The 18,354-nt window shown below is 34.2% G+C and overlaps 1 protein-coding gene and 2 long non-coding RNA genes across 17 annotated transcripts in view; 2 read left to right on the forward strand and 1 right to left on the reverse strand.

Annotated features, from left to right (window-relative positions):
* Mocs2b (Molybdenum cofactor synthesis 2B) overlaps positions 1-15,692 on the reverse strand; it is a 59,219-nt gene extending 43,527 nt beyond the window's left edge. Inside the window, exons 1-11 of one of the 12 annotated variants that reach the window (XM_071792285.1) lie at positions 12,917-14,695; positions 12,670-12,810; positions 11,893-12,535; positions 11,707-11,812; positions 11,521-11,576; positions 11,142-11,291; positions 10,138-10,441; positions 8,597-8,786; positions 8,354-8,436; positions 6,468-6,715; positions 5,963-6,016 (exon numbers count right to left, since the gene is read on the reverse strand). In XM_071792285.1, coding sequence (XP_071648386.1) covers positions 5,963-6,016; positions 6,468-6,715; positions 8,354-8,436; positions 8,597-8,786; positions 10,138-10,441; positions 11,142-11,291; positions 11,521-11,576; positions 11,707-11,785 — 1,164 coding nt within the window. In that variant the 5' untranslated portion in view covers positions 11,786-11,812; positions 11,893-12,535; positions 12,670-12,810; positions 12,917-14,695. The other 11 variants (XM_071792287.1, XM_071792284.1, XM_071792282.1 and 8 more) reach the window with 11 other exon arrangements.
* Positions 1-18,354, forward strand: part of LOC139821322 (uncharacterized) — a 60,973-nt gene that overhangs the window by 19,810 nt on the left and 22,809 nt on the right. The gene's annotated exons all lie outside the window — the stretch shown is intronic.
* LOC139821324 (uncharacterized) lies at positions 4,188-4,801 on the forward strand. Its single transcript, XR_011734243.1, has 2 exons — positions 4,188-4,327; positions 4,684-4,801. It is a non-coding gene; the product is annotated as an uncharacterized lncRNA (long non-coding RNA).

The following is an 18,354-nucleotide window of genomic DNA, read 5'->3' on the forward strand; positions in this document are numbered from 1 at the left end:
AACGATAATTATTAAAAGTAACATTCCCATTTACAATAAATATTGGGATCCTCAATCAAACATTTTACACTATGAATACCGGCCTATGAGAATTTGGTAGACTGCATTAAAAAAACGGCCACAGAAAAATACTTTGCGAGGAGAGCAGAGACGGCAAAGTTGGTCCCAGAAATGTTACTTATAAGGGTACTCCTGCCCCATGGTGGAATGCGAAGTGCACCGAGGCAGTTAAAGAACGCAAAACAGCCTTGGAGGTTTTTAAGCAGGACCCTTCCAGAGATACCTATCAAGCGCTTAAACGTCAAAATAGAGGATGCAGGCGTATTCTTTTTAAGCAAAAAAGGAATGGATGGCGCTCCTTCTTCACGAACTTCAATTCTAAAACTCTTACCTCAGAAATATGGCGACTGGTTAGAGCCTTCAAAAATAAAGACAAAAGCGCTTTCACGGACCACAAAATCCTCGAGTCCTCGCAACAGACAGCGATCGACAAGTTGTGCCCACCTTCCTGCTCTCCACCACCAGCTCCTCTGCTGCGTGACATGCAAAAAGAGGATGAAGCTTTTCCAAACATACAGTTCTGGATGGATCAACCTTTGTCCATGAACGAGCTCAAATCGGCCCTGACATCTACAAAAGCGTCTTCATCCCCGGGTTTAGATCAGGTGAATTACGCGATTATAAAGACTCTCCCTGAAAGCTTCATAGCTCACTTATTGGACATCTTCAACAAATTCATCGCTAAAGGCACTTTCCCGGACAATTGGAGGGAATCGCTGGTTGTCTTAATTCCCAAATCAAACTCGATTGGCGTTCGCCCAATCTCACTATTGTCCTGTTTACTTAAAACACTGGAAAAATGTGTTTATAATAGATTACGTTGGCATCTCAAAGCCAATGATATATTTTCAGAATCTCAATTTGGCTTCCGCAGTTTTAGATCGTGCAGCGACAGCCTAGCAATACTTTCAAATGTCATCCATCTCGGATTCATTAACGGCAAGTTCACCGTTTATGTGTTCCTGGACATCGCGGGGGCATTCGACAAGTTAGGTCCTCTTTCAGAAATACTGAAAGAGGACCTCAAGGAAGCTGGCGTTCCGGCGAGCATAAGCTGCTTTATAGGCAACTTGCTGCGTAACAGGAAAATCTTCTTCTCTCGTGAAGGCAATATACAGGGCCCTTATAACACCCACAAAGGTGCTCCGCAGGGATCCATACTTAGTCCTCCGCTCTTTAACCTCTATGTCAAGGACTCTAGACGACAGTTAAAACCAGGAGTGTACTTCCTAGAATATGCAGATGACATAGTCGTCTATACCACCCACAAATCTATTGAAGAAGCGTATCGGCTGATAGAAGGCTTCTTAGGGGCATTGAATCGCTATCTGCGCGCTAGGGGCCTTGATCTGGTCCCCGCTAAGTCCCGCTGTATGGTGTTTACGCGAAAATGAGTATATCGTCTTCCTAAACCTAACATAATGATAGACGGTATCGCCGTACCAATGGCAAGGGAACACAGGTTTCTAGGCGTCATCATAGACAATAAGATGAGCGGTAAGGCTCATATGAAATATCTACTCAACAAGGGCAGAATAATTTTTGGTATACTAATGGTTTTAGCGGGCACCAAGTGTGAGGCGCCCACCCGCAACTATTACTCTCGCTGTATCGCGCAGTATTTAGAGGTGCCATAGAGTATGGCTGCGTCGTCTTTAAATATAAAGGCAGTAAGCAGCTCTTCCTTGCCATCCAACACCTACAATGGAAGCTGTTAAGGTGTGCTATAGACTACCGTATGTTTACGCCTATAAATGTAATTCTAGATGAGACTAAAGAGCCTCCACTGTGTTATCGTTTTGCATACCTTATCCATAATTATTTGGTCAAAAGCTTCTCTTGCAGCTTTAACCCAGTTATAGAAAGCCTGGAAAGCGTATAGTTCAGCACGATCGGCACTGTTAAGAGAGCCAAAGCATGCCTCATGATCCCACTTTTTCGGTCTTTCCTTGCAGTCAAAAACATACGAGGAGTTATGCATCGCTCAGTTGCACTTCCCTATTTTACTTTCCCTTTCTTTTCACTCATTAATTAACCTGAATTATTACAGTTCTCTCACCCGAACATTGACTCTATCTCCGCGCATGAAGCAAACTTGCATTTTAGGGAATTATTTGCGGAATATACGCTTGGAACAATCACTTTCTACACTGACGGTTCTAAGATTGATTCTTCAAGAGCGGTGGGTGCCAGTGTTTACTCACCGGACTTACCCATTGAAATTCGTTGCAGGCTCCCTCCCGATGCTTCCATCTTTTCGGCGGAGGCCTGGGCAATTTATGAAGGTCTCTTTGTCATTCATCAACTCCAAATTCCTTTTCAGCTATCATATTTTCCGATTGTAAAAGCGTTCTAAAGACTATCACTTCGCATAACATCACACACAATAATTACATTATTACACTCATTCGCAATATGCCAGCAGTCACTGCGGGCTCTAGGACATAAAATCTAACTTCAAGGTACCTAGGTACCATACACGAATCTCTATCACGGGTCTAAAACCATTCTAGATGATAACTACAAAGCTTATTTAGAAGACGCGGCCTACACTAAAGGAAACTTTCACTACACCCATTATCATACTGATAATCTCAAGCCTTGGTACTACCGGCTAATGCTCAGCAGAGCACAAATAGTCACTATTAATCGCCTTCGCAGCGGTCACTATAATCTGAACCTTAGTCTATTTCGCAAAAATATTGTCGATTCACCAGGGTGCCCTTGTGGGGACCCCTACCAAGATGCAAATCATGTAATCTTTAGATGTGAATTAACCCAGGCCAAACCCCCCCCCAAGTATCTCCGGGAAAAGTTCCCAACCCGTCCTATGGACATATTCCCCCTTATCAAGAACCCAACTCCTAAGTTATGTCGTTTGCTTCTCTCTTATTTTAACTCCTGTGAACTCTACATTTAAATTTTCTGCCTTGCTCACCCCCCCCCCCCTCAAAGCGTAATCATGGCTTGGGCCACCTGCTGAGCACATATTACGTCGAATTGAATAATGGCCGATACTATCCGTGAAGGAACTTTTGTGCCATAAACCAGAAGAAGAAGAAGAAGAATGAAAAGAGGCAGGAGCCAAGAAATATAAGAAGAAGAAGCCCGCCTATGCGCAGAACCACTCTCAATCTCTCGTTGGACGAAGTATAATTCATATTGTAATTGTTTATAATTCAAGAAATTAAAAAAACTTTATTCATCTATAATCAAGATTATTAAGAGAAATTATACAAAATAATTATAATAATAAGTATATATTTACAACAATTCCTATTTGATTATGTCTTGATATATTTGTCTTCAAATTCGTATAACTTCAAATCATGTTCTGCCATGGAATATGTCTAAAATATGATATTTTTTATTATTATTATATGGCTGCGTTCGGGGAGCGCGCTATTAGCGCTATTGCATCATTCTATCTTAACCCTCAGTTACCTTACGTTTTTACACCCCGATATTACCTCACCAGGGTCTGAGAGACCCCTGCCGTTTTCTCTAGCTTGTATCTTTAAGACAAATGCATCAATTTGAAGTTTTTTTTTTTTATAATCAATGCGTCTTTTAAAGATCTACAAGACTGTGCAAGTTAGATTATTCCAAGTTAAAAAATGTAAATGTTATTTAAGGGGAGATATACACCTAGCATGGTCGAAAAAATCGATTTTTTTTTTGCATTTTCTTGAAGCTTGAGGTCTCAAGAATATCTGGTTAAACTTGCAAGTCAATATCTCGATAAATAACGAAGTTACAGCCGAGAGAGTGAACCGTCTCCAAGAGCGCGCGGGGCCTTCGGGACAAAAATGATGTTCAGGCTTGCTGTCTGTTGAGCCGTAATGGTAGAATGTTGCCCATATCGCTTTCTTCATGTCATCCTTGGAGTTATTGTTTCTACGAATGGCTACGGATACACACAAAACAGCAATGAGAGCTTCAACCAACTTATTTGGAAGATAGCTCCAAAAACGATGCACAGCGGGGCCAAAATCGTTAACATTGCTGCATTTTTTGCAACATGCACGTTCAACAATGGTGTCACATCATTGTTAGAAATCATGAACGCGTTAGGAATATCGGTCGGATCGGGCGCGCACTTGTACGCTGCGCAAGAAGACGAAACTCGCATAGCGAAAGCCGAGCTGCAAGCGCAAGAACAGACTAAAGAAGGTCGAATACGGCGCTGACAACAAAATTTAGAAAATATGAACATTCCGTTGACCGCAGAAGACTTACACTATGGAGCTGGTATCGATGATTCCATGTAAGTTGACAAATTTCATGATTTATTCATTCCCAAATTTTCAAACGCGTTTTTCTCAAAACCACGTTTTTCAAATCGGTACCCAAAATTTCTCGAAAACCAATGAACCGATTGCCTTGAATTTTTTTGTGGTTATTCTATACATCATTATCTAGTACTTGTCATAGGATTTTTTTTTTTTCGTTGCTTAGTTTTTGTTTTATAGGCAAAATAATAACTAATTTTTGGTCAAAAAATCGCTATGTTATGTTCAAACGTCCGCCATTTTGTCATAAATCGATATTTTCAAAATCGGCTATGACAAGTACTAGATTATAGTATCTAATTTAATAATCTTTTTAATTTTTTTGTTTTAGATGATTTTTGAAGAAACGCCAGTGGGTACCGTTTACCCGGATTTTTTTACGGCGCTCCAAAGATTATACCACAACCTCGTCAATTTTTGATTTTTTTAAATAAAAAAAATTGGACATATTCCTGAATGTGTATACTTTTAGATAGAAAAACTCCCAATCCGAAATTTTAAATAATTTTCTTTAAAAAAATTCACAAAAATGACCTTTTTTTCGGCCTCCTAGGTGTATATCTCCCCTTAAAAAAAAAAAGGAAAACGTGTTTTTCTGAAAAAGCGAAAGATTGCTTTTTTTTCAAGTTGACGTACTGACTAAAAAAAGATACAAGGGTTTTATGAACGTTTTAAAAACCCTGCACGTTTTAACAATGTGCAGGGTCTCTCAGACCCAGGTGAGGTAACTGAGGGTTAATCGCTCATCGAGTGTAAAACAAGGATAGAATAAGCAAATAGCGCTAATAGCGCGCTCCCCAAATCCAGCCTATATATCATATAAATATATAAGCTGTTTTCTGTAATTGTACTATATTGCACTTTATGCACTCAAAATGAGACAAACATATAATTAAACATTGGCGAAAGCAAAAAAATGAGAAATACAAGACAAAATTATAAAGATCAAGTTTTGTAAGTAATACAATTAAAATAAAAAAAGATGGTAACTTGATGTATAACTATAATTATAATTCACGTACAGGGTGTCCCATATCTTAATGTCTATATGTTAAGGGTGTGTTATTGAAGTCATTTAGAGTTGAAATTGTTTAATAAACATATGTCCGTAAATGCTTTCTAACAGAACTACAACCATTGAAAGTTGATGTAAATATTTGAAAAAGGAAAGAAAAAGACATTTAATTTAACTTGTTTATTTACAAATGTATTGCAAATTCTGTTCAAAATTATCTCCTGTAGATTCAATACAAAGTCTAGCCCTGCGTAAAAGTGATCTAACAGCTCGCTCCACCATGCCATGAGAATTTCTTATTTGCGTTGCTGCATCCATAATTCTGTTCATCCCTATAGCGAGATTGTTTTGCACAAATGTAAACAATACCAGATTCAAAGAAAATGTAAATACTACCAGACAGACAGAAAATGTTTCAAATATTTAAATCAACTTTCAATGGTTGTAATTCTGTTAGGAAGCATTTATGGACATATATATGTTTATTAAACAATTTCAACTCTAAATGACTTCAATAACACACCCTTAATTATGAACCTCGAGTCATTGGTCATCCTATATAATAGATTAAATATATATATTTAATAACACTTACTCTTTTCCGGATAGGTTGCGAAATGCCCTTTAAATTATTGATATCCTCTGTTATCTATAATAAATATAAAATAGTACATTTTAAATTATGTATGAAATTGTTACAAAATTGAATTCAATAAGTTAAATATCTATAATTATATAAATTAATTTATAACTATTTAAATAATTATTATAATTATGTATATTAAATTATATCAATATATTATTTATAACATCATTTATAATTATATAAATACATGCAATTAAATATATTTTACTTGTATAATTGTCTTGGCTCCTGGGTACTCGCCGCTTCTATCCTTGTTTGATGACGTCAGAAGCGAAAAACGTTGAGAATTCTTATGTGCAAATAAAAAGTACCCAGGAGCCTTAAGCACATGCGTAACATTTGATAAATAAAAAAATGCGTTCTTTTTTATAAAATTGTCAAATATATAAATATTATAAATAGCAGCATTGAACTATGAATGCAGACTATGAAATAGGCAATAAAATTGTTATACCCAAAACTCCTTATACTCCGGTGATATGCTTTCTAAATACAATATTCTGTCTTCAATATTTTTCAATCTTTCGTAAATATCTTTAGGCACTGGTTTGTTAATTCCAATCATATGTTCTGTCGTGGAAATTCTGTCATCCAATATAGGGAAACAGCCCGAAATATTAGAGCTCGTATTATTCGTTACTGACTTGCGTAAAATTGATTGATCAATAGTTTGAGGTCCCCATACGTTTAATACTCTGTGAACTAAAAATAATTATAAATATATATATTAGAATTAATTATATTAGAATTAATTATTTAAGGCATTTAAGCGATCTTACGTATTTCTTTATGCATAAAAAAGAAAAAAATCAGACAAAATTAAGTACCTTATATATTTGAGATATCATGATGATTAAAAACTCACGAGGAGACTTACGGAAGTGTAACTCACCGATTTTAATGAAACTTGGCATACTTGTAGAACATCGAAAAATAATCGACACGTATTTTTTTATTTCGGCAATGGTGCGAGTTTAAGGGGAGGTAACCGTTCAGAGGCCCAAAAAATGCATGAATTTCAGGAATTTTTTTTATACAAAATAAATGAATTTGAAAAAAACTTTTAAGGGGTTTTATTCTTGTACTGTTACATAAGAAATTATTATTTTTTCATGTCAAAATAACGGCTCTTGCTTCCACGCCATGAAGCTACAAACGACGTGAGTTTATGCGCGCGAAGCGCTCCACAGCCTTGCCAGCTAATCTGAAACAAAAAACACAAAATTTATTAAACTAGACTAAATTTGGGAGGCCTTATGGTTTTCCGATTTTTAAAAAACCCCCGAAAAACAAAATGGCAGCTATTTGAAAAAAAAACCCATTTAACGGAAACAATGGTTTTTTTCCCAAATGGCTGCCATTTTGTTTTCCGGGGGTTTTTTAAAAATCGGAAAACCATAAGGCCCCCTAAATTTAGTCTAGTTTAATAAATTTTTTGTGTTTTTTGTTTCAGATTAGCTGGCAAGGCTGTGGAGCGCTTCGCGCGCATAAACTCACGTCGTTTGTAGCTTCATGGCGTGGAAGCAAGAGCCGTTATTTTGACATGAAAAAATAATAATTTCTTTGTAACAGTACAAGAATAAAACCCCTTAAAAGTTTTTTTCAAATTCATTTATTTTATATAAAAAAAAATTCCTGAAATTCATGCATTTTTTGGGCCTCTGAACGGTTACCTCCCCTTAAACTCGCACCATTGCCAAAATAAAAAAATACGTGTCAATTATTTTTCGATGTTCTACAAGTATGCCAAGTTTCATTAAAATCGGTGAGTTACACTTCCGTAAGTCTCCTCGTCAGTTAAGCAAATTAATTGTTAGACATAAAATTACAAATCTTGATGCTATAGAATGCAGGCCTGATCAACTTCGAGCTCTGGAGAGAGCGGAAAATAGGAGAAAGGGGTTCCTCCGCTGGATGAATTTGAGTATGCATGATTAACTTTAACCAGCGGAAGAATCTCTTTCTTCCACTCTCCATGGATGGAACAGGAGAAATATCATGGCTCTAGAGCTCAAAGTTGACCAGATCTGCTTCATATATCATAAAATTATACATCATATATTAATAAAGTAATGTTATACTTTTAATTATTTAGTTCGACTATAATTTAGATTTATGAAGAAATATTGAAAGTTAGCATTAGGTACCAATTATCATGGATCACAGCGTCAGAGACAAATAAATTTTATACAAACGGTTCTATGTACAACAAATCAAAATATATCCGTAAAAATTAATTAAAAGAATGTGAAATATTGACGAAATGAATAAAACATACGAACAAATATCAAATCGTGCAAGCGATAAAAGATTAAATTGCATATTATTTTACGTTGTTACCTTTTACATGACTTTTGGAATCTTTGCGTCGAATAAGAATGGCATCTACTCTTGCACAAGAATTCTCATTGCCACTTTTTTCACTGTGGATATATCAATTATAACAATTAATTAATTAATTACAATAATTGCAGTTTGTAATTACATTAATTATGTGTAAGTACTATAATTATATAATAAAAGCGATTGTTTAATACAGTCACACAAACAAATCTTTTATTTAAGTGTTAATGATGAACTGACCTATGGCGGCAAAATTCTTGTACATTCACAGTATTTACTTGGTGACGTTTTCTTTCAATAAACGACTTTATTCTATGGTTTAGTTCTGTCGAACTTGCTCGAATTTGTACAAGATTTTGATCGATGACGTCTTTATTTGGTATTTTTTCATTTATATCTGCAACTGTTTGAGCATCTTCTCTCTTCAAAACTGTAAATTTAGTAGCATTTTGCATTTCTAATTTGTTATCGTTAATTTATATGCTATGATAGTTATATTAACTGAATAAAGTAAACGTGTTGTATCTAGTTTTGTATCATTCCTAGCGCTATATTGTATATTTTGTAAGTATACACAATGTAATAAACAGGAGTTATTACACTTCCAGTTGAAGTTTATATTCATTTAATGAAGATATTAAATTGTAGAACAAGATATTTTTAAAAAATTATAAATATCCATATAGCCATATATATATATTAAAAATGTAACATTTCAAATTGTCTTATATTAAGGCTCCTGGGCTCTTTCCCGACCACGGTCTTAAGATCGTGTGCATGACTAGATTTCGCAAGAATTTTCAACGTGTCATTTCTCACTTCTGACGTCACATTCCAACATGGCCGCGACAAGTACCCAGGAGCCTTAAGGGGATCCTAAAGCCGTCTGTAATACCGACAATCGTACTTTTCGCTTTATTTTTTATTGGCTTTATGGATTTGAAAAAATCTTGCACAGAATTAAAGTATGTGCTCTACTCTGTGGACGACCACCGATTTTGTAACAAAATAAGTAAATAAGATAATAAACAAAAATCCACTTTAACAATATTTGCTTCGTATAAAAATTCTACAACTTGATGTTACTAAATGAGGGTGCAGGTCCATTCAATAAACATCAAGGAATATCATGCCGTTTGTAGAATTAGGCTGAGACTCCAAACAAAAAAGTTAAGCGAAAAGTACGATTACGTGAACGTAATGTACGTGATGACACCGGACCAGCAGTATTGTGTGTAGCGAGAGATGGCGCAGCAATCGAAACAAGGACAGATGCCTCTCGTTAGACAAGGACAGATACAGATATATGACATAGAAAACAGGATTAGAAATGTTGACATTACCGACATCGAGGAAGTTCGGGCTTCGCTTTAAGATCCCCTTAAGACTTATTAAAAATAAGACGCTAAAAGTAAAAAATACTGCAAGATTTATATAAAAAATAAGTATTCAATAAAAAGATGTCGAGAACTTACGGAAATCTACATTCAAGTAAAGAAGGTTGATAGATAAGATATTTTAAGAAAAATTTGAGTTAACAAGTCAATAGCCAAACGCAGATATCCGTGCAACGATATTTACCAAGGTTTAATATACCAATATTGAATCAACGGTACTAATAATTTATTGTAAATAACAAAACGTTTCAATTATATCTATTATTTTGAGATCTTCTTTAACGAAAATATAAATGTTATGAAAGAAATATGGCTATCACACGCTTTTGGGAAGATTACATACATTAAAAAAGTTCAGAATTGATAATAAAAAATATTATTTACTGTTCGTCCATTTACATTCTTTATTTTGCTTCCATTGTGGTTCTCCCGTTTCATACACTTCTTTTTTCCAAATAGGCACCGATGCTTTTAACGTGTTAATAGCATATTCTACTGCCCTCAGCGATTCTTCTCTATGGGGAGAGGAAACTGCTATTACAACGCTTGCTTTGGATATCGGCACTTCTCCAATACGATGATATATAGCAACGCCTTCTACATGCCATTGTAAACGAATTTTGTTGCAGATATTGGTCATCTCTTTTAAAGCCATTGATTCATAGGCTTCATATTCTAGCTTAATTACCTAAACAAATTTGAATAATTAATTTTAGATTTAAATACTAAGGAAGAGAATATTATTCAGAAATATTTTTCTTTAACTATTTTAGAAAAAAAATTTTTATTAACAATTTTTTATTAATTCCCAGATATAATATAATCTCAGACATTTATCACATATTTTTTTCCCTAATAGACAACTTTATCTCTTTTATATCTTTTTTTTAATATAAATAAATAATATAAATCACAATTGCTCAAAACAAAATATGGATCTTATTCATTTACTTTGTATTATAAAAGATATAATTTTTTTTTGTATGTTACACTTACTCTCATTATATTCTTGTTTATTTCAAAAAATTTGTTTTATGATCATTTTTCTAGGAGCAGCAGATCCCAAACAAACATTAAAAATCATTTTTTATGAATAAAAAAAGAGCAAGTTAGTAAAAAATCTTGTGAAAAAAGCTCTCAAATAAAACAAGAAAAATGTTTAGCATTTCTTTGTATCGCTCTTTTTTCAGTAAAACTATTAAAATCTGTTCTTAAACATTGTTGAGTAAAATTTCCATTAAATCAATATAAAATTAAGTAATGTGTGTAATGAGGATGAAATATATTTTTATTCTAAGCAAATCCAGCATTTACACACTGCATGTTAAAATTTATAAATAGCCCGTCATACAAATATTTGAAACTTCAATTTCTACAATATTCTTTACCTTTTTATTTTCAAAATTATCTCGAGTAATCCCTATAAAATTTGATATTGCTCCACAGTTAGGAAATGTTACTAACTCCATGATTTCTGCAACATTTAATTCCTCTTGCTGCAGCTTGACAAAATTCTTTGGTTTCTTCTCCATGTTATCCTAAAGTACAAATAATATAACAAGGTATTAATTTTATTTATTTCTTAACATATATTTTGGTTATTGATTTATATCAAATGCATAAACAAATATTTTGGAGGCAATGAGTTTTACTTATGGGCAAAAAGAACAAGCGTCTACTTAAGCAATATTACAGCAATATAAACATATGTAACAATAATACAGATATCTTTTTATATTAATTTAATTAATTTGTCATTGGACAAACCTCCGCTAAGTGGTGGAATAACTGCAATCTTATCCTTCTCCGATAATATAAGAATACTATTTGGAACAACAAATTCTTCGTTTACAGCTAATATTATTTGATTACGTATACTTTCTAATTCAAAAGTATAGATAATCTTGTCGAAGAGATCGGCAGAGGATAATTTTCTTGGTACACAAAACTCACGCTCCTTACATCCGGTTATTTCGCGGGCCTTCGCAAAAAATAAGATTGTTGTTTGTACTTGCGTATCGGTCTTATCCATTACAAAGCACAAATAACAGCATACCTCCTGAAATTATTTAGAGATATATTATACAATTATTATTATGTGTATTTATTACATTTTATTTACAATATATAGATCCTCACATATTATCCTCACAATTTATTAACTTGACAGTGTACAAATGTAATTAAAAATTCAAGTATTAAGCATAGATTAAGGAGGTTGATTGCTCAAATCAATATGAATGATAAGAATTAGTTCAAATTTATGGAGGATATTTGTCTATGGGAATCTGTCGTCCATGCCACAGTTGAAGACAATTGTCTGCATGGTTGTCGAGTAATTATAATTATTGAAGTTATACTCTTGTTTCTCTTACATGGCGACATAGCAAAAAGGTACGACACCTGTAATGTAACCGAGAATGTAACTCTCGAAAGGATATTAAAAATGATAAGAATTTAATGAAAATAGGTGCAAATAATTATTGACATATTTAGAAAAGACTTTTTCGAAGACTGAAATAATTTGTCTACATATAGTTATCAAGAAATTGTAAAAATAAAACAGGACCACATTTATTATTGCCACATTTTAACATGGATAATAGCGTATTTGAGTTTCAATTGTACAAACAACGATTTAAAACCTTAAGAAACAGCTAATTGAATGCATTCCACATATTTATTTGCTAAAATTCGTTTATTATTTCACGTGACAAAAACACACTTATAGGCTTTCGCTCTGCCGCGCCGCCTGCCCCGCAGCGGAACGTAAACCAACCTCCTATATATAATACAAGATTGATATAATATTGATTTTCAGAAATAATTCTGAAAGCATTTTGTAATAAATAAATATATATACGTATATATATATATAATATTAACTGAATATATAACAAACAGGTATAACTTTACATAGTCAAGTGTCTACAATTATAACACTTCAGATTGTTTACATATGTATCCAAAATATGTATAACAAGTACACTTTTATCTTTAATTGAAAAGAATTATCCTATTCCATATTATGTAGCAAGATTACTTATTTACTGACAACTGTAACAATAATAGGTAAGACAATAATTAGCAATTTTACTTTAATTTTATTAAATCAAAAAGCATGCTGTTTATAATTATACTGTATCGAGACATTAATAGCTACCTAGCTTTCAATCATCTTATGGCAAATCAGCAAAATATACAAGTACACTTTATACTTAAGCAAACTATCAATGGTTTGCCAGTAGACTAATAGTAGTTTTAAGTAAGGTAAAGTGCCTATTTCGGATCAGATCCTAATTCGGATCAAAAAATTTCAAATGCCTCTCTATCCGTCTGTATTTATCATATGTGGATTTTTCCTTTACTATCGTCTATAGTTATCCTTATAACATTATAATACAATTTAAAAATACCGCTGGTTGCTATTGGTAACCTTCGGCCGACTGATTAACACTATAACAGTGGCCTGCGAAACAGACGTTCGCGGCGCGACTAAAAAAGAAGGGAATTAGACATAGGTACATATTTATGCTTGTTTTGACGTAACTACTTGTTATTTTTAACTGAAATTTGGCATGCATTGAAGGTATGCACAATCTAATTTTCATGATAATTTGACCAAATTTTGCGTGTAGAAAATATGCGAAGGATAGTGAAAACTGCCAATTTGTAGCGTAAGCGGTGGTCTTATTCTAGCAAGATCGCCCTTGAGTACTGTTTACTCATTAAATTTATCTGTTCTATTGTGTGATATAGACGTTGACGACGTTGTAATAGTATATTTGATTAAATGTAGAATATTCTGGACCTTGCGTTTAACTTTTAAGTACTCAAGTCTAATTATTTAATCGTGTTTCTTTTGACAATGTAAGCTTCATTATTATATGTAAATGTCTATGGTCAATTTAGAGTATTAAATAGAAAATTTTCTTTCTCTAAAAGCACATCTTTTCAGTAATTATGTCGAACCTAGAGCAAGGTGTTAGTGCAGTAAAATTAAGTTATTCATAAATTATATATATATATATATATATATATATATATATGTGTTATTTTATCAGTTGATTTATGATTGTTATTAGCTCTATAAACCTTCAGTTAAGTTATATAACTTTAAATATGTGTAATATTAGTTTACTTGATTCTTTTCTAAAAAAAACTGGAGCTTGTGTATTTATGGTACAAGAGATTTGGTTAAGTACCATTTTTGTATTCAAATAGTAAAAAAAAAAAGTTAAAACATACTTTCAAGTGTCTAAATTTTGTATTTTTACCTTAAAATTCCACTATGTGAAAACTTTGATATTAATTTTGATCCACATTAGGTTCATGCACCTAATTCAGATCAGAAATGATATTTCAATGTTCGGATAATATTTCACGTTTGTGTGTTATATATCCACTATCGTTTACATCTATTTGTACACCACATACCTGAATTACAAGTCAATCTAAGACTGATCCGAAATAGGTGCACTAATCCTAATTCGGATCAAATTCAGAGTTCTGTAAAAAATTAAAATATCGAGATCTCAAGCAAGATGAATGAACCGTTTCTTCAGAAATTTCAAGCTAAGATTCCAACCTAAATTTTCATGCTTAATTGACTCATTAAATCATTATATTAACAAAATTATAGCCAAAATTGGAAATAAGCACTTTATCCTAGAATTTCAGCAGATTGGCATCGACTGCATCAGCAATAAGCTTACTGTTTTACTAAAAATCTTACAAACATTAGGTTTGTTTTTTTTTTATCGCTGCACTGGATTAAATTATTAGAATTTAATGGCCTAGTTTACACAAATCACTTGATACGCGTATTAAATAGTAAACTAGTAAATTAGTTTGATTGGCTGATCAGCTCAAATATACTATTTGATACGCGTATCAAGAGATCGGTGTAAACCAGGCCACTATCTTTCACTAAATTTTGAACATATACCTATTTCACTTTAAGTACAGAGAGTTGTATCGTATAGATCAAAGGAGAAGCTGAAGACATCTACTCTCCCTCATCGGAGGGATACAACCACACAAAAAAAGTACAGAGAGAGTACATACATATCGATCATTTGTTACGACATAACTCAAAAATTGTCATTTTTTAACTGTTTGCAAAAGAAGGGTGAGAATTCAATACACTGAATGAAGAGCTAATATATAGCTAGATATTTTTGTTTCTCTACAATCATCAGTTATTGCACCAAAATCGCATTTAAAAATAATATTCCTAAATTTTAATGATTCAAAACATTCAAACTCATTTTTTAGAAAATTTTGTTTTCTGAGTTATTTCTGAGTCATTGTTTGTAGCAAATGAGTGATATAGTTCAGCTATAAAAACACAGACCTGTTATGTGACGATAGACCTGTTCGTTTTAGTTGCTTCTTGTACAGTTCTTCTTTCCTCTTTCTCTTTTCATGTTGGAGAGAAAAAAGAAAAGATAAACTGTGCAAGAAGTTCAGCTAAAACGAAAAAACCTAATGTATTAAAATAAATTTATTGAAATCAAACATTTGCATTTCATAGATTCTGTTCGATTTCTGCTGCCAATCTGCATGACTTGCAAATCCGCTTGATTATTTGCCATTTTGTTGTCAAACTGCTATATTTCCGCCAGTATCCTGCCGATTATTTTACACACATCATATCATCTAAAAAGTTCTTTTGCAAAAATTTTTAACGGGCACTTTGTAATTGTTTGTTTTCGATGGTCTTTCTTGGTGTGACTAAATATTTGAATACCTTTCCATTTTACTCTGATATCACAAGTAGCAATTTTTTCTTTGCTGTGACGTAAACTTACGTTTTTTTCGTAATGTTTTGTCCAATTCTCTCTTTCTTCCTTGCCAATTCCAACCATAAACCATGATATAAAAAGAAAGATATAAGCACAGTATTACCACAGTCACCCATATAGTATAACGTATAACTAGTAGGGACACTTAAGAGATCCTTAAGTAAGAGATTGGAACCTCTATGAAGTTGGACGGACAACTTCAACGTATCGAACTTTCATTAATTGGAATCGATTGGTGGTCGTTTGGTGGTCTTTGGTAGTCTAGTCCGATCGTTTGGTGGTTAGTCGTTTTCCTGTAAAATAAAAATGAAATTTCCGGTGTGAAGTTAGCCGGACAATTTTTATTTTTCAACCAATTTAACTTTTTTATAGCTCATTCGACGCGGAATCGTTTGGTGGTCACGAATATCACCGGTAAAACGTTTGGTGGTCAACCGTTTTCCCAGAAAATAGAAAAAACCGTATGCGCATAATGCCGTAGTCGGAACAATTGTATTTATCACCCAAATTGACTTTGATAGGGCTCAATCGACGCGGAATCGTTTGGTGGTCACGAATATCGTCATTAAAACGTTTGGTGGTCAATGGTTTTCCTAACAAATAGAAAAAACCGTACTCTCACGCCATTGGTCGAATGACTCCGTGACGTTAGCTCGGTAATTTGATGGATAAACATTATTTATCAATCAAATTGACTTTCATACGGCTCAATCGACGCGGAATCGTTTGGTGGTCACGAATATCGTCATTAAAACGTTTGGTGGTCAATCGTTTTCCTAAGAAATAGATAAAACCGTACTCTCACGCCATTGGTCGTATGACTTCGTGACGTTAGCTCGGTAATTTGAGGGATAAACATTATTTATCAATCAAATTGACTTTCATACGGCTCAATCGACGCGGAATCGTTTGGTGGTCACGAATATAATCAGTAAAACGTGGTGGTCAACCGTTTTCCCAGAAAAAAGGAAAAACCGTATGCTCACGCCATTGGTCGTATGACTCTGTGCTATTAGTCAGAAAAATTGTATTTGGCACCCAAATTGACTTTGATAGGGCTCAATCGACGCGGAATCGTTTGGTGGTCACGAATATTGTCATTAAAACGTTTGGTGGTCAACCGTTTTCCTAAGAAATAGAAAAAACCGTACTCTCACGCCATTGGTCGAATGACTCCGTGACGTTAGCTCGGTAATTTGATGGATAAACATTATTTATCAATCAAATTGACTTCCATACGGCTCAATCGACGCGGAATCGTTTGGTGGTCACGAATATAATCAGTAAAATGTTTGGTGGTCAACCGTTTTCCCAGAAAAAAAAAAAACCGTATGCTCACGCCATTGGTCGTATGACTCCGTGACGTTAGCTCGGTAATTAGATGAATAAACATTATTTATCAATCAAATTGACTTTCATACGGCTCAATCGACGCGGAATCGTTTGGTGGTCACGAATATCGTCATTAAAACGTTTGGTGGTCAATCGTTTTCCTAAGAAATAGATAAAACCGTACTCTCACGCCATTGGTCGTATGACTTCGTGACGTTAGCTCGGTAATTTGAGGGATAAACATTATTTATCAATCAAATTGACTTTCATACGGCTCAATCGACGCGAAATCGTTTGGTGGTCACGAATATAATCAGTAAAACGTGGTGGTCAACCGTTTTCCCAAAAAAAAAGGAAAAACCGTATGCTCACGCCATTGGTCGTATGACTCTGTGCTATTAGTCAGAAAAATTGTATTTGGCACCCAAATTGACTTTGATAGGGCTCAATCGACGCGGAATCGTTTGGTGGTCACGAATATTGTTATTAAAACGTTTGGTGGTCAACCGTTTTCCTAAGAAATAGAAAAAACCGTACTCTCACGCCATTGGTCGCATGACTCCGTGACGTTAGCTCGGTAATTTGATGGATAAACATTATTTATCAATCAAATTGACTTCCATACGGCTCAATCGACGCGGAATCGTTTGGTGGTCACGAATATAATCAGTAAAATGTTTGGTGGTCAACCGTTTTCCCAGAAAAAAGGAAAAACCGTATGCTCACGCCATTAGTCGTATGACTCCGTGACGTTAGCTCGGTAATTAGATGAATAAACATTATTTATCAATCAAATTGACTTTCATACGGCTCAATCGACGCGGAATCGTTTGGTGGTCACGAATATAATCAGTAAAACGTTTGGTGGTCAACCGTTTTCTCAGAAAATAGGAAAAACCGTATGCGCATAATGCCGGACATATCACCTCTGTGTCATTAGTCGGAACAATTGTATTTATCATCCAAATTGACTTTGATAGGGCTCAATCGACGCGGAATCGTTTGGTGGTCACGAATATAATCAGTAAAGCGTTTGGTGGTCAATCGTTTTCCTAAGAAATAGATAAAACCGTACTCTCACGCCATTGGTCCTATGACTTCGTGACGTTAGCTCGGTAATTTGATGGATAAACATATTATTTATAAATCAAATTGACTTTCATACGGCTCAATCGACGCGGAATCGTTTGGTGGTCACGAATATAATCAGTAAAACGTTTGGTGGTCAACCGTTTTCCCAGAAAAAAGGAAAAACCGTATGCTCACGCCATTGGTCGTATGACTCTGTGTTATTAGTCAGAAAAATTGTATTTGGCACCCAAATTGACTTTGATAAGGCTCAATCGACGCGCAATCGTTTGGTGGTCACGAATATCGTCATTAAAACGTTTGGTGGTCAATCGTTTTCCTAAGAAATAGAAAAAACCGTACTCTCACGCCATTGGTCGCATGACTCCGTGAC

This window comes from Temnothorax longispinosus, chromosome 11 (genome assembly GCF_030848805.1).
Source record: "Temnothorax longispinosus isolate EJ_2023e chromosome 11, Tlon_JGU_v1, whole genome shotgun sequence".
Lineage (NCBI taxonomy): Eukaryota > Metazoa > Arthropoda > Insecta > Hymenoptera > Formicidae > Temnothorax > Temnothorax longispinosus.